Here is a 16,324-nt window from a genome sequence, read left to right as displayed (position 1 = left end):
AAGCATGTGCTTAGGTCCTTCTGCAGGTATCTGACAGAATACAGATGCAACATGAGAAAATGTGAACTTTGGAACAGTGGCCTTTAAGATGTACTAGAGCAAGTGTGCCCTCAGGAACCTAAGTGAAAGTCATTTTTTTCTTATCCTAACAAAACAAATGATACACACTTAAACAAAAAGTAAAACTTAATTGTAAGATCTGTACTATAAAACGAATTGCATTATAGGCCATATATTCAGTTTGTTCAACAACCTCATTCATTGTGTAACAGAAAAAGTCAGCCAATTAGACTTAGGACAAAAATATTTTCTATCAACCTCCATATGGAAAGAATTTATATAATCCTTAAACTTGATCCTTGGTCAGTATAGATTTCCAAATCAAAATCAAGTCATGAACTACTTATAATTACACTATACTAAAATGCTAATGTTTTCTTCCCAGTATGTCTTCTTATGAGGGGAAGAAAATTGCCAGGAGCTTTCATTCTCTGCCTGTGCTGGGATTTATGAAAAGCCTACTAACCTAAACAGTGTTCTGCAAAACTAAAATCCACTATGAAGTCAAACAGGTAAACAGACAACAAACCCAAACTGATTTCAACAAAGTCAAGTCATGTTTCCAAAAGTAAAATCTATTAGGAACAAGTAATAAACATGTACAAGAAATTACAAGAAATGATGGTCACGGTTAGTTACAAATGAAAAAAAAATCTAATTATCCCAGACTTGTGAATATAATAATTAAAACCAATTTCATATGCTACTTCAAATATTATGTACAATTTAGTTGAGCTGCTCAAGTATTATCTGAATACACACCACAGTTGATAAACTTAAAATTATATTACCTCTCTTCTCTGTTAACATTTGCAGGTACATGCCAATATGGAAAAAAAAATGTAATTTTCATTTATGTGTTAAGTGAAAATAACATTTCTACTGTGTATGTTTCAGACTGTAAAAAAGTTAAGGTACATTTCCCTTTAAGAAGGAAAAAAGGTAAAAATAAATTGCCAAAAGTTTAATTGATAAAAGTTTAATATCGATTACCTATAAAAATGAAAAAGAAATGTTTGAAACGGATACCATACAATTATTATGTAGTCTCCCTACTGATCTGAAACTACAGAAGGCATTTAAGGAAGGATGCTATGTCAAAAACAAAGACTAACCAAGGGGTGTATGTCACTTTAAAAACCTGACTTGCAGAAAACCTAGTTCCTTGGCCTAGTTTTAAAGCTAATTACAAAATCCATTTTCTTAATGGTCCAGACATTTTGCCAATTCTTCCAATTCAACAGAACTGTCAAAAAAGAAGAAATATTTTGTGAGAACTTTAAATATAGACAATAGGGTGTACCTCTTCCCCCATTTAACACAGCATTTTATAGTGCTAGAGAAAGAAGCATTTTTGAAAAATATGCTGTATTTTTCAGATATGAATAATCACCTATCTTAAGTGTTTGACTTTTCCAACTTAGAATGAGTAGAAATATATAACTAAAGAAATAGTATAAAATGTTTTAAATTAAAAACCTCTCTTCTAGATACAGACAACAGTATGTATGGTGGTTTCCAGAGGGGAAGAAGGGTAGGGGGAGGATGAAGAGGGTAAAGGGGATCAAATACATGGTAACGGAAGGAGACTAGACTTTGGGTGATAAGCACACAATGCAGTATAGATGATGTATTATAGAACTATACACCTGAAATTTATGTTATTAACCAATGTTACTCCCATAAATTTAATTTTTAAAAATTTAAATAAAAGAACCTCCCTTATTAATGTTTTCAGATTAAAAAAATTAATTCCAAATTTGAACTTCTAGAGTAAGCCCCTTAGGCATCAGCTTTCCACATTAAACTGAACTTTCTTAAATCCAATAAGTGCTTATACTGCAAAATGCATGTATTCCAAACAAACTCAATGTGCCCACTAATAATAATAATAATACTCTATCATGTAAAACAAATCTAAGAGAGCTATTTGGAAAAGCCAGGTTCATTCAACAGGATTGAGAAAAATATGTGCATGTCCCTCTCTTGGTCCAATGCAAAAACTTCTGCCAACTCAGGATAGGAGACACTGTTTCAAATCACGAACTCTCCAATACCAGTCATCTTCCCAGTTTGTAACTGAATCTTTGTATTAATAACATGCGTACTGGCCTCAACCTCTAAAATAGTGCCTAGGGCCAAAACTCCCAAACCGTATTTGTGGAGGATATTTCCCCAGTGTCTGGCTTTTAATTCACGTCTGATTTTCAGAAAATGCTTTAAACTATGTGAATAATTCCAAATAAACATTAGACTAAAAAGTCTATGTAAGTTTAACTTAAAAAAAAAAAAAATCTTGTACAAACTTAACAAAAACTAATAAAAATAGCCAGCATTTTTGGAACACCAACAATTATCAGGCACTTCAAGTATATTATCTCTACTCCTCACCACAACCTGTAATGTAGGTATTATTTACATTTAATACATGAAAAAAATTACAGTTCAGTAAGGATAAGTGGCAAAGGAGATCAAAACCTATCTGGCTCCAAAGACTATATTCCTGTGTGAGCTTCTGCAAGCCCACACTCTTAACAACATCCTCGTATCTGTTAATAATAAAAATGGTCTTAGGACTGATGTCTAATTCTCCTCCCAACTTTAAATTATATTTCTGTGGCTCAAAAAAGTCACTCATGAATGAATGATTTACATAACACGAACATGCCTATGTGGGGCTACAGCATCTAGAGGCAATACGAAGGCTTGGCGCAAAGCCTGCTAAACCGTGACTGTGCTCATCTGCAATTCCTAAGATAAACACTAAAACCAGTGGACTGGATTTCAGTAAAGTAGAGTAATTTTTCCAGAATCAAGACCTATGAAGAGAAGTCATATATATGGATAGACGTTCTGGAAGCTCAAGAGTCAAAGCAACTGACTATAGTACATACAGAGCTGTTATGCACTAACCGCACATTTAAGGTTCAATCCTGTCATTCCTGCACCGAAACCATATAGATGTAGGAGAGTTCACACTCTATTTCTAACAGGGTACAAAGTAATATATTCCATTACAAATGCTTAGTCATGGACTCCCACTGTACTGACCAGTGTGAGCACATGTATATATTTAGGTATCTAAACAGGCTTATGAAAAGACCTGAAGAAATCATTCCACTATAAGTGAGTAAAATGTGAATCCAAGAAGGCACCATACCTTCCATCGATTTCCACATTCATTACAGACAACGAATGTTGTCATCGGTTCATCAGCACTACGGGTCTGTACCTGCAGCAAAAGCAAGTGACAAATATTACTTTTTATAGTACCATAAAAAGTCCAACCTAAATAAGAGCATTCTACATGAAAATATATAATAACCACAATGGGACCACAACAAAATGTGTAAGAGCCTGAAACAAGTTCAAATAAGCTAAATAATGAAAAGAACACACATTTCTAAACTTCATTTTTCTAAGTCCTTCTTTATTTGTCCTTTTTTCATGTTTATCCCAGATAAACAGGAAAATCATGTCACATACTATACTTTTTATATATAGCTAACAAATATGAAAAAATTTCCTAAGAAGCACAGAAATGTTAATTAAAAGATATGTCAATTTTCTTACAAATTAGCAAAGATGTAAAAATTAAGGATATTTCATTCTGACAAAAACTGCCTTACTAAAAGTTAGATAGCAAAGAGGTAAGAGCCTTAAATATCCATTCTCTGTGACCTAGGAACTTGATACCTGATCTAAGATGGTAATTAGGAATACAAAGATCTGTGAACTGTTCAACATCACTAATCAGGGAAATGCAAATGAAAATCACAGTTAAATACAACCTATTAAAATGGCTATTATCAAAGACAAGAGATAACAAATGTTGGTGAGAATGTGGAAAAAAGGGAACCCTCATACACTGTTGGTAGGAATATAAATTAGTACAGCCATTATGAAAAAGAGTATGGAGGTTCCTCAAAAAATTAAAAATGAACTACTGTATGATCCAGCAATCCTACTCTTGGGTATACATCCAAAGGAACTGAAATCCATATCTCAAAAAGATATCTGTACCCCCATATTCACTGCAGTATTATTCACAAGAGCCAAGATATAGAAACAACCTAAACGTCCTTCAACGAATGAATGAAGTGGCATATATGCAAGATGAAATATTATTCAGCCATAAAAAAAAAGAAGAAAATCCTGCCATTTGAGACAACACAGATGAACCTGGAGGGCATTATGCTAAGTGAAATATGCCAAAGATAAATATCTTACGGTATCACTTATATGTGGAATCTTAAAAAAAAATCTTATTTCATAGAAATGGAGAATAGAATGTGGTTGCCAGGGGCTGGAGGAAGGGGAAATGGGGATATATTAATCCAAGAGTACGAACTTTCAGTTATAAGAAGTTCTGAGGATCTAGTGTACAGCATGGTGACTATAGCTAGAAGAGACCTTAAGCATTCTCACACACACAAGAGTTAACTATGTGAGGTGACTGATGTGTTAATTATCTTGATTCTGGTAATCATTTCACAATATATCTGTGTATCAAATCACACTGTACACTTTAAATATATATAATTATATTTGTCAATTTTTCCTCAATAAAAAATTTGGGGATGAAAAGTCTCTGTATAAGAATGTTTGAATAGTATAACTTTATAATAGCACAAACACTGGAAACTACCAACAGGGAAATAATGAACTAAGTTAGAGTCCATTCAACCTGATGGAATATCATACAGCTATTATGACATATACGAAGGTTTTGTTAAAACACAATTAAGAGAAAAATGCTTACATTATAGTAGCTAAGTGAAAATACAGTCTTTAGCTTCAACTAGATTCAGAAAAATCCACAAAAATATTGCATGCAGCAAAATATTGACCGTTGTTCTTTCTGATGGCAGATTAATAGGTAATTTTCAATTTCTTATCCATATTTTTCTGTATTTTCTCAATTTTCTAAAAGTAGGTAGGTACTTTACATTGATCATATGATCCAGCAATGTCACTTCTGAGTATGTACCCAAAAGAACTGAAAGTAGGGTGTCAAAGAAGAATATTTGTACACTCAAGTTCACAGCAGCACTAGTCACAACAGCCCAAAAAAGGTAGAGATAACCCCATGTCCATCAACAGATGAATGGATAAACAAAATTGGTATTATACATACAATGGATTATTATTCAGCCTTAAAAAGGAAAGTCTGACACATGCTATAACATAGATGAACCTCTATAAACATTATGCTACATAAAATAAGCCAACCACCAAAATACAAGTACTGTGTAACTCCATTTGCACATTTGACTACTTAGAAGAGCCAAATTCAGAGACTGGTGGTTGCCAGGAGGTGGGAGAGAGGGGAGATGAAGAGCTGTTGTTTCATGGGTACAGAGGTTTAGTTTTGTGAGAGGAAATGAGTTCTGGAGATTGACACAACATAATAAATGTTTACTGAACTGTATACTTACTTATAAGTGGTAAAGGCAGTAAATTTTGTTGTACATATTTTACAACTAAAAATTTAAAAACAATAAGAGAACTCAGCAAAAATAAATGAGCTAAGATGACTTTTTAAAATTTTATCTACACAAAATTATAGACTTCTGAAGTTCTCCACTGGAGAGAATTACGGAAACCAAAGGTCTCAAAAACAAAAAAGTTATTTCTTTAAACTATACACTCTTGAATGAATTTGACAAAGCATTATTAAAGTTCAAAGTTATTCTGAAGTTTAAGTTATGGGGGAAAAGAGGAAGAGAGGTGAAGGCAAGAAACTAAATACTAACAATTCTGCATTCTGAATAATGAATATTTAATTTTAATATTAGATATATCAACACTTCAAAGATCAGAAGCTTCATGATACCCATAAACTATTAACATGACTTTTACCTGAAAAGCTCGAAGAAAGATAAAGAGCCATTCTCAAAACAGCAGCATATACTTAATATTGCTATTTAGGGTCCTAACTGTGAGGAATCCTTTGCTCTCTGGGAAAAATTTTGATCCCCTGGTGGGGCACATGCCAACCAACAATGACACGTAACTCTTTTATATCTGTTGTTTTGCCAACAAATTTGGAAGTCTTCTGTCTAAAGACAGAATTTTTGATTCTAAGAAAATTATACTGACTTCATCTCTAGACTACGTTCTGTTAAAAAGTTTTCTATCAAAGCTATTTATAATCTGATTATGTAAATACTGTACATCACCTCTATTTTGTATGTTTTAAAGATTTAACTTTTAAGTATCTTTCTGTTTATACTTAATACTTTCTACTATGTGGCATTTTTAGGATAGAAATTTTATTGCTGAGATTTTTCTACTGATTAAAAGAAAATAAAGCAAACAACTCAGAATTTTCTGAGCCCACTTTCATATGGTGATATATTTTAGTAACCATGAGTAGTATACCTCTACAAAATAAAATACTAAAATATCAAATATACAACTATGACTAGACGAAACACTTCAAAAAGGTAAAGGACTTTAGAATGGTTAAATAAAGTATACCTGAAAATGGAGGGTTATGAATCTTTGAAAAATAAAAAACGGGCATTAGGTTATTCAATGTGCTAATATGTGTTTAGAAAAATGGGGAAAAAAAAAAATTCACGTTTGCATGTATATACATAAAATATGTAGAAAGCCACAAAATGAACTAGTAATCCTGGTTTACCTCCGGAAAGGGGAACCAGGCAGCTGTGCAAGCAAAAGTGGAGGGGGAACTTTCCGCTCCTAATCTATTCTACCTTTTGGATTTTAACCTTGAGAACATATTACCTTTTTTTTTTTTTTTAAGTAAAAGTTCCTTTCTACAACTTATACAGAGTTTAGTAATGTTATTTTTTTAAGTGCTTAATTTTCTATCATGCAGAAAATTCAATTTTCTAAATCTCTATTAACCTGAAATGGAACAATAAGTTATTATTTCAGGGGAAAATTTTGATTTAGCAGATTATAGATACAGCACAAAATCCTGTCTGGCAAATTAACTTAGTGACAGTGATAAAGCATTATTTTCACATACGGACAATGAAAATAACTGTAACATAGCTCTTTTCAGCTGTTCAAGAATAAAAAGGAAGATTAGTCACATCATGTATGAATATAAAAGGCATCAATATGTTGCAAAAAAGGAATAAATATCTGGAAACTAGTTAAGGTACAAATATCCACACTCCATGTGAGGGAGAACAAAGAACTTTCCTTAAATTGTAAGAACCTGCCAAATAAAAAGAATGATAACCTCTTTACATACTAACCAATAATCAACTGTTTATTATCTCTTAAAGAACATGGCCATTTTATTAAATTCTATGGTATTTTATTAATTTTATTTAATTAATATACCTTTCACAGTAACAATTTCCATGAAATTATAAATATAACTTATTTTCAATTAACTGGAATCTGTTAGTATTAAGAAAGCATTCTTACACTTAAGAAATCACATCTCTTGAAAAATATCAAAGCATACTAGTAATTAACTTTACTACTTGTTTTGAAACAGGAATTGCAAACATTCTTAATATGAAAATAAGAATCTATAAACAACCACAAACCTGTGTATAAGTACAATTCTTCTTTTTACATTTGCCACATGTGAATAAGTCAGTCTGGGTTCCACCTGTCTTGGCCATCTGATGCTCTCTGATGGCTTCTTTGGTCAAGTTTTTCCGCATCTCTTTGAGCTCATCACTAGCCATTTCCTGTAAGGAAGGTGGCATAATACACAGTTACAGGAGTGTTCTAATATATCCTGAATGCTTTTATTGTTCAATTAGCTTAATAAAAGAACCAAAATAAACTTTTAAAGTTTTAAAAGTGAAACAATATTTTTCCTCAAAGGACTCATAAGAGTTTGCTTCCTTTTAAAATTTCTCCAAATACTTGTAAGTCTGTAAGTGAAAACTAATGTAATAATTCCTTGAAGGCTTGTAAACACTATAATCCTGGAGCAATGAGTCCAGTGATCTGTACCACTGCCCTCTCTCAAAAAAGAAAGAACTTTTGGAGAAATATCAGGTTCCAGTTTTGAGTCAAGAAATGCACAGGATAAGCTAGGGTCATCTTCTTGTACAAAAAACACAGAAGCTACCAAAGATTTTTAAGTCAGATGGACAGAAGAGCTAAAATGAACAAGCTTCCAGTGGCCAAAGACAGAAAAATTTCTTCAGCCATCAAAATAAATTACTGTAAAGAACCAATCCCCACTGGATAAATAAAAAGTCACAAGTCCATTCTGATGCTTAAAAAAGGAGAGCACACACATTGCGAAAAGAGCAACAAAATCTCCCATTGGCAGTTACTAGGGTACTACCAACCGCTCATTCTGATAACTATTAACTGAAAGGAAAGAATTACACATTTATCCTGCCTTTCTTATCCAAACCAACAGGGTAACCAAGCGCCCAAGTTTATAAGAGAAAGTGCTTCTTTATCAAAGAAACATAGCGAATAAATGTGAAAAGAATGACAAAATTTTAGAAATCACTATTTTACAATTCGTAATAAATCCTCACCAGTTCAGGCTAGGATCACCTGTGGATGAACACATTAGATAAAAGGGCAATGGAGAACTTTACAATGGAGGAATCAGGCTGTCAGTACCCAAACCCACTGATCAATGTCAGTATGCTAAGAGTAGGGCAACGGGACATTATGTGTCTCCTGCTGTGCTGCAATGTGAAGCAAAAAGCACTACTTATATAGTGTTTACGGAAAAAAAAAAGTTGAACTCTTAGGTTATCAAGCCTGCAGAACTAGCTTCTGTTTTATAGAAAATGGGACAGAGAAGTTAAATAACCTCATGAGGAAGAAACAATTAATACTCTGGTTTATAGAAGAAAAAAAAACCGGTTTCTTCAACAGGTCAATGTCATGAAGAAAAAAAACAGAAATGGGTAGGAGAAAAATTGCTTTAGATTTCTATACACGTGCGCGCGCACACACACACACACACACACACAGTCTTAAAAGACAGAACTAAAGGTAATGTGTAGACTTTGAATCTTGAAACAAAGTAAATGCACAACCAGAAAAAAATTAATATGAACTAAGTATTAGATAATACCAAGGGATTATTACTGATAGCCTTGCTGGATTTGGTGATAACAATGTCATCAAGAAAAATATCATATTTTTAAAGATACCTCTCAGTATATAAAAGTAAAAGAATATAATGTCTGAGATTTGCCTGAAAATAATTCAGAAGAAAAAAGGGATAGATGAAAAGGGTGACAAATTCTTGAAAATACTTGAAGCTTTGCTGACAGATACACAGGATTTCATTACACTACATTCTCTACTGTGTAAAAGTTTTAAATTATTTTTATACCTTTTTGAAAAATGGATTTTAAAAATATAGCAATTTTTATTAGCTATAAAGACAAATTCACTCTCTTAAATGCTTTAAGTAGGACTGCAGACACACTACAGCTATTATCTATGAAAACCCATGTCTATAAATAGCCAGCTATAAATTCCATTTTTCCCATCATTCCTTTTAACAAATAGTAAGATGTGACCAATTTTGTAGGGTTTAACCATGAAAAAAGCTTAGAGATTTCAAAGTCTGTTTGCAATTAGAAATTCAACTCTTCGAAAAGTTAAAATACTTTTTCTTCAGACAATGATTTAAAGCAAAAATCATGGTACAGATGCAATCACCCAAAGACCATGACAGAGTAGTGGAAGGGACAAAGTAAACAGATCCAGTTGCTGTATTTATCTAGTGTACTGTATATATAAATATATTAGAATAGATAATAATGACTTATTACATATGTAATATTTATATTGTAGTTCATGATTTAAACAGGCTTTACATCTGACATCATGGAGTCATATCATGGAAACATTATATTCAGATATACTCACCTCTGCCGTCATTCTAGCAAATAAGTCAGGAGAAATATTCCCACACAGTACATTCTTCCTTAAATTTGGATTCTTTGCATCCTTAAGATTTGATATTCTACTTCGTACTCTGTTTTTGTATTTCATGTCTGTATTCCTTATTTCTTGATATATAGGTATAGGCCATTAAGGAAAAAGGTTAAATTATAAAGGTAAGATCATTTTTTTCCCTATTCTGCCAAAATAAGAATTCCTGAAATTTCTAAGCAGCTCATAAAAAGATTCAAATTTAGATTAACAACAAGGCACTGTTCCTACCAGAGTCTTTCATTTGTAACTGGCAAGTAACATTGACTATATTTTTCGGCTGTGAATAAATGAGCAATGCTTTCTTCTTAAGTTTAATGCCAGAAGCACATAACAGGAATTCAAATAGTAACTCAGGTACTCAATCTCAGTGAGAAAACTTTTGAAAAAGAGCTTGAACTTACACAAGCTTTAACTTGTCCAAATCTGAATTCTACTACCAAGGATTCTAGAAGTCTCAATAACTACAAATTCCTTTAAAGACCTTATGAGAAGACACCATTCACGCTGGCACTGAAGCTTCATTTCGTCCCTCAACTCAGCAAGAAGCTAGTTTAGCAGATTCTTCTCAAAAGAAGAGGCCACAGCAGAGACTGAGCCCTTGAAGAGGACACTTTCTTACAAGGCTATTTCCTCAACAAGGATAGTCTCACCATCACACTATCACCTAGATGTTCCCTGCTCCCCATACTTACAAGCAAGGCCCCACTCCCAGGGCCCTCTCCATGGTGCCCAGCATAAAGACCCTTCCCTCCAGTTAATGAACTCAGGGTGTTATATATGCTTTGCTGAGTTCTCCCCAAAATGTGAAACCCCACTTCACTCTTCTGGTGTCTGGGTTTTCCATGCGCTTTTGCACAACTTCAGTCGAGATGGTCCATCCTCAATTTGCAAGGCAGACTCTGTGTTCTATTTGTGAATGGCAGAAGAATAAAATGACATGAATGGCCCTCTTCTTTCCCACCAAAACAATACAATCAAGATGGAAACTATGGAAAACAAGTAAAATAAAAAAAAAAAATTCTATACAGGAAGAAAAATTTATAATTTATCTAGCAGATTACTTAAAACAATATGCATATACACACAAAGGATATCTTCCTCAATTTGAGATCCTAATTCTTCCTCATCAGCTCCGATAGCGATATAGTCATCTAAACACAGACAAAAAGAATTGTCAAGAATAAGTGACTATAACATATTAAAAGAAAATCGCAATACAGAGTAAATTAAATTGCATTCATATTTCTTCAACCCTATTTGCCTTCTAAGAAGAATCCTCTTAGTTTAGTTTCGTTAGAATCCGGTCTCTTTACTACCCACTGGACTCCTCCTCTGGATTCACCTAATGTCCACAGTGCTCTGCATTGATGACTCCTTATCCCTCAGCAGTGGGGAAGTAAGTGATTTAGCAGGCAATTCCATAAAGTCTGGTTGTTCCAGCAGAGAGTAGAGAAAGTTATAGAAAGAACTGTCTCGTCTCCCGTGACTCAGGCTTCAGTGCAAAGAAACCATTCATTTCACATCTGCCAATCACATATATGGACACAATCAGAAGATTCCTATGCAAATATTCAAAAGGATAGGAGGAAATAAAAAGAAACTACAAAGAAATATGAAAAAAATATATAAAAAAACAGTAAAGGAATCAAAGTAGAAAGTGCAGAGTAAGGAGAAAAATAGGTTATACTAACTATGGTTCAGTATTAATAGAATTGTAAAAGATGGTAAATATTCTTAAATATGACACTTTAAAGCCAAATTTTTATATAAGAATGGATATCTTCAAATCAGAGCTCCCAGATATAAATCAAGATCTCTTTCCAATTAAAAAAGTAAAATATGGAATTATGAATACAAAACTTACAAACTATGTTACACTAACATTTAACAATGGGACCCAAATATATCATCGTTATCTTTCAGGGGGAGGGGTGAAGTAATTAGTTTGCAGATTAAATGTGGGGGAAAAAAGAGTTATGAAAAAAGTTTAAATTACTATGAATCAGCGGAAACATCCGTATTTTTGAAGGAAACTCTTTCTCGGAATTACAAAGTAATAAGCAAAAGCCCTATGATGCGTATACCTCTCTGCCTCTAGTAACCTCTATCAGCAACAACTACTCCTTGAGCTAAGCACCGGGAGTAGTATGCTGCTGGTAGAACAAATACAGGGGTGCACATGGTGTTGGTGGTGGTCATGAGCAAAGGACTGAGCTCTGAAACAATGTATGCTAAACTTACCTCCTGTTCGAAGAGCTGCAGCAAGCATCTCCCTACACTTTAACCGTACAGAATCAGATGTGCTTGGTGCCCGAGGGAAAGATGACACGTAAGTATCTCGAGCATTTGTCTCATCCTTTCTGCTGCTTACATTGCCACTGGAGCTACTAAAATACACACACGCCAAAAAGAAATTAGGAAAAACTCAAAGTAATATCATTACTATCACTCTCTAAAAACAAAAAAAAATTTTAGTCTAAATAAATGAGATAGTATTTCAGTAACCCTTAGAGTAAAACAAAACAAAACAAAAAAACTGCCTGCATATAAAGTTAAAATTATAATAAAGATGAGACAAGTCTCATGTCTTTTTTTAACCAACTATAACATTTAACCTTGATTCTCCTTTTAAACATTAAACAATATTTTTAATAAAGAAATACACATTACATCTCAATACAATGAAAAGCAGAGATCTTGGTTATAAGAAGAAGGGTGAGGTGATGGGACCAGAGGATATGACAGCTTTCAATCAAAAACAGAGAGGAGAAAATGTTTGAAAAATCCTGTTCCAATTAGACAACCAATGAGTTTTACATTTAAAACACTCCCTTCAGGATAAAAACCATGTATACTGAGAAGTGAGCCGTGAGAATATAAAAAAAATCTCTTAATTTCTCCCAAGAAACATCAACTCGATCAGGACTGGTTAGTAATTTCCCAGCCTACCTAATCATTTCAACCACTGCTGACTGACATCTTATACTGGATCCTCATCAAAATATTCTTCTGACTGGTTTCAGTTAGCTTTTATCACATTACAGATATTTGCCATAAGCCTTTCCAAAGACTAAATCATTCATCCTCCATAGATCTAATTTGATGCATTGCTACAAGGAGATACCTCCCTGCCTTCTCTCCAAAACATAACCCATTGTCAAATTTCACAGGCAGATCACTGTGGGCAAAATGCCATTTTGTACACCTTCTAAGTTTAGTCATTTCCTTCTGTGAAACTGTCTGTGACTTCCCCCTACACTCTCCAAATACTGTCTGCACACAGGTTTGTATTATGGGAACTTTGTGTATGTTCTCTCCTGCTAGACGGGGCTTCTCAAGAGCAAAGACCAGGACTTACTTCTCTCGGTATTCATAGTCCATAGCATACCACCTGTCAGTGATAAATCAATGAACAAACTAATGTTTAAATTTCCACTTTTTAAATGCTTCAATTATATGCTTTTGCCTCTCTGTATCTGTAGCCAAACGCTTAGCTTACCCACTGGAAACTGTCCAGGTGGACAACGGAGCTTTTTGTTCACTAACTTCACTATTGCTGGCCAACTTTTTACATTCTGGTGACTCCTTTGTAAGCATTTAACCACATTACTTTCTCCTTAAATTCTTATGCCTAAAATGTAAAACCCATTTTGGCTATAAGTCATTAGACCTAACATTGTCTCTTCTTTTAGACTTGTTTCTCCAATCTTCTTAAAATTTTTTTTCAGTGAGTGAGTGAGTGAAAGAGACAGAGAGAGAGAGAGAGACACTGACCTACCATTTTATCAGACTTCAAACATGTTAATTCCATGCTTTTGTAGATAGGCTTTATCCCTAAACTTCCATTACATAAAACTGATAAAAATATACTAAGAAATTACTCCTCCTTCAATATCTAGTTCCAATATTTGTCTATACTTTTATATTTTATATTTAAGGCATTAAATCAGTGACTCTGAATGTCACCAGATTAGACAATTGGAACTATCTGTTAAAAGATTCATAAATTATGGCCTGAAAATCATGAGATTTTCAAAAATCTCATGAAAGACAATGACATACATACTGAAGATCACTCTAGATAAAAAGAAACTGAAGAGATATGATAACTAAATGCACGGTGTGATCCTGAATGATATTTTGGAAAAAATCTTTTTCCCTTGCAATAAGATACTGGAACAATTTTTGAAATATGAAAAAGGTCTTGTATCGATGATAATTTCTGGATACTGACAGCTGTATTGTGGTTATATGTGAGAAAATGTCCTTGTTCTTAGAAAATATATATTCATGTATTTAGGGGCATACAGGGCATATGTCTCCAAATGACTTATTTGATTCAAAATAACATTTGTGTATGTGTATATATACACATATACATATGCATATACATACTGGGGTAACTGGGATTTCTCTATACTAGTCTTACAATTTTCTAAAAGTCAACAATTATCTCAAAATAGAAAAACTGAATAAATTTTATTAATAACTGGTTTTTAACCATACCATTAGTTTACCTCCTTTATCATCAAATTTACTTAGTACTAATATGTAAAATAACAGTGTATGAAATTTTTTGTAGCTAAAAAAAAGATGAGTACATTATCCGTTTGGGGAAAATACTGAGAAATAAATGAAGTTAAAATAGCCTAAACCTTAAGTGCATCAAAATCACTTGAAGGGTTTGTTAAAAACATATTTCTAGAATTTCTAGAACCATAATTACCTGATTCAGTAGTTCCAGGGTAGAGCTCAAAAATTTGCTTTGCTAACAAGTTGCCAGATTCCCTGCTCTTCCAAGGACCACACTGAAAACTATGCTCTAAATCAATGTCAAGTGTTAAGCTACAACTTTCTCCAGAAAAGGGAAACTATATTTAATCTACTAGGCATATTGCCTTTTATGTCAGTGTGCTGGTTATGGCACAGTACATTATATGTGACAGGAGAGAATAAATGCAGAGGATTCATAAGAGCTGAGAGATAATTTGAACCCTTTGCTACTGAATTTTGCATTTTAAGTTCTTATGACAAATAGCTAACCTGGGTAGAAAAATAAAAACAGAAAGGAGACTTAGATCCAGGGCAAAATAAAATAAAATCTAAAAAGAAATGTGATAAATAGAGGACTGAATCATTTGAATCCCTAATTAGTACCTCCATTGTCGATTCAAGTAGCGTGATCCCAGAGATTCCATTCAATTAAACTTGTTGAGTACAATGTAAATAATTTCTTCTATATATGTAGTGTCTTCTAACTCTCTTAATTTTCCAGGAAATCTTGTAAGAAAACTTAGAATACTTGGCTATATACATTTGCTAATTCCATTTGATTAGAAAATAGAAGAGTACAGACATGGGATCATAAGACCACAGAAGAGGTGACGGTCAAGTAAAACTGATTTTCAACATAAATGAATTCCAGAAAGCAAAATACCTTTCTTCTCTTGCTTCTGGGCTATTCTGTGATGTAATTGCAGTATCTTTTTTCTTTTCTTCAGGATCTTTATCAGTTGATGGTCCATCTGAAAATTTATGAAATCCCTAAGTTATGAACATTTGTTTAAAAAAAAAAAAAAACCCACTGAACTACTACATGTTATCAGGCTATTTATAAAACAACAAAATAACCTAAAATCCTAGATTTTCAACAAGTAAATAAAATTTATGCAGGCTATTCTATTAACATATGTACTTGGGTATTTTTCACAATGAATGCTCAGTCAGCACTCCCAAATAAACTCTCATTGGTTGGAAACCACACATTCATATGCCAGTGGAACCTGAAAGGGAAAAAAGTATACAGAAAAAAGGGAAGGAAAGAAGATGGAAAAAAATGTCAGCACTGTCATTTTAAAAATGAAAACATAAAGTACAGATAGCAATGTTGTTTTAGTAATTTTTCATGAAGTTAAAAAATTTAAGATGGTACCCAAAATACAAATAAATGTTTCAGGGGTAGTGAACAAAAAACATTTTCATAGAAAATACTTCAGGATTAATAAAGCCTACCCAGCACCTCCTCTACCTGAAGTAATATGTACAGTAATATAGAATACAGAGCCTTAAGACTTAAGGAGGTGAGCAATTAGATTTTGGGAAAGAAGGTACTCAAAATAGATTAGGCCAACACAGTATTAAAGCACTGAAAAGAAATATTCATGTTTAAATCAACCAAAACAGGCTTGAAACTGAGTTCAAAAAATGTTTGGATCTACTGCATAAATTCTGATCCCTACCTAAGTATTAAGAGCTACATAAATAATTCAACTCTCCACATCCCTTTGTATAGAATACAGAAGAGCATAGATTCAGCTGTATATTAAGACTATCTAGGCAACCT

The 16,324-nt window shown here is 33.3% G+C and overlaps 1 protein-coding gene across 1 annotated transcript in view; it reads right to left on the bottom strand.

Annotated features, from left to right (window-relative positions):
- Positions 1-72: 72 nt before the first annotated feature.
- TCEA1 (transcription elongation factor A1) overlaps positions 73-16,324 on the bottom strand; it is a 35,776-nt gene continuing 19,524 nt past the window's right edge. Inside the window, exons 4-10 of the mRNA XM_039868932.1 lie at positions 15,419-15,506; positions 12,223-12,368; positions 11,076-11,132; positions 9,913-10,067; positions 7,596-7,742; positions 3,221-3,292; positions 73-1,306 (exon numbers count right to left, since the gene is read on the bottom strand). Coding sequence (XP_039724866.1) covers positions 1,298-1,306; positions 3,221-3,292; positions 7,596-7,742; positions 9,913-10,067; positions 11,076-11,132; positions 12,223-12,368; positions 15,419-15,506 — 674 coding nt within the window. The 3' untranslated portion in view covers positions 73-1,297. The remainder of the gene's footprint in view (positions 1,307-3,220; positions 3,293-7,595; positions 7,743-9,912; positions 10,068-11,075; positions 11,133-12,222; positions 12,369-15,418; positions 15,507-16,324) is intronic.

The sequence above is a fragment of the Pteropus medius genome, unplaced genomic scaffold (genome assembly GCF_902729225.1).
Source record: "Pteropus medius unplaced genomic scaffold, Ma_sr-lr_union100, whole genome shotgun sequence".
NCBI lineage: Eukaryota > Metazoa > Chordata > Mammalia > Chiroptera > Pteropodidae > Pteropus > Pteropus medius.
This window is presented reverse-complemented; position numbering and strand designations above follow the sequence as displayed.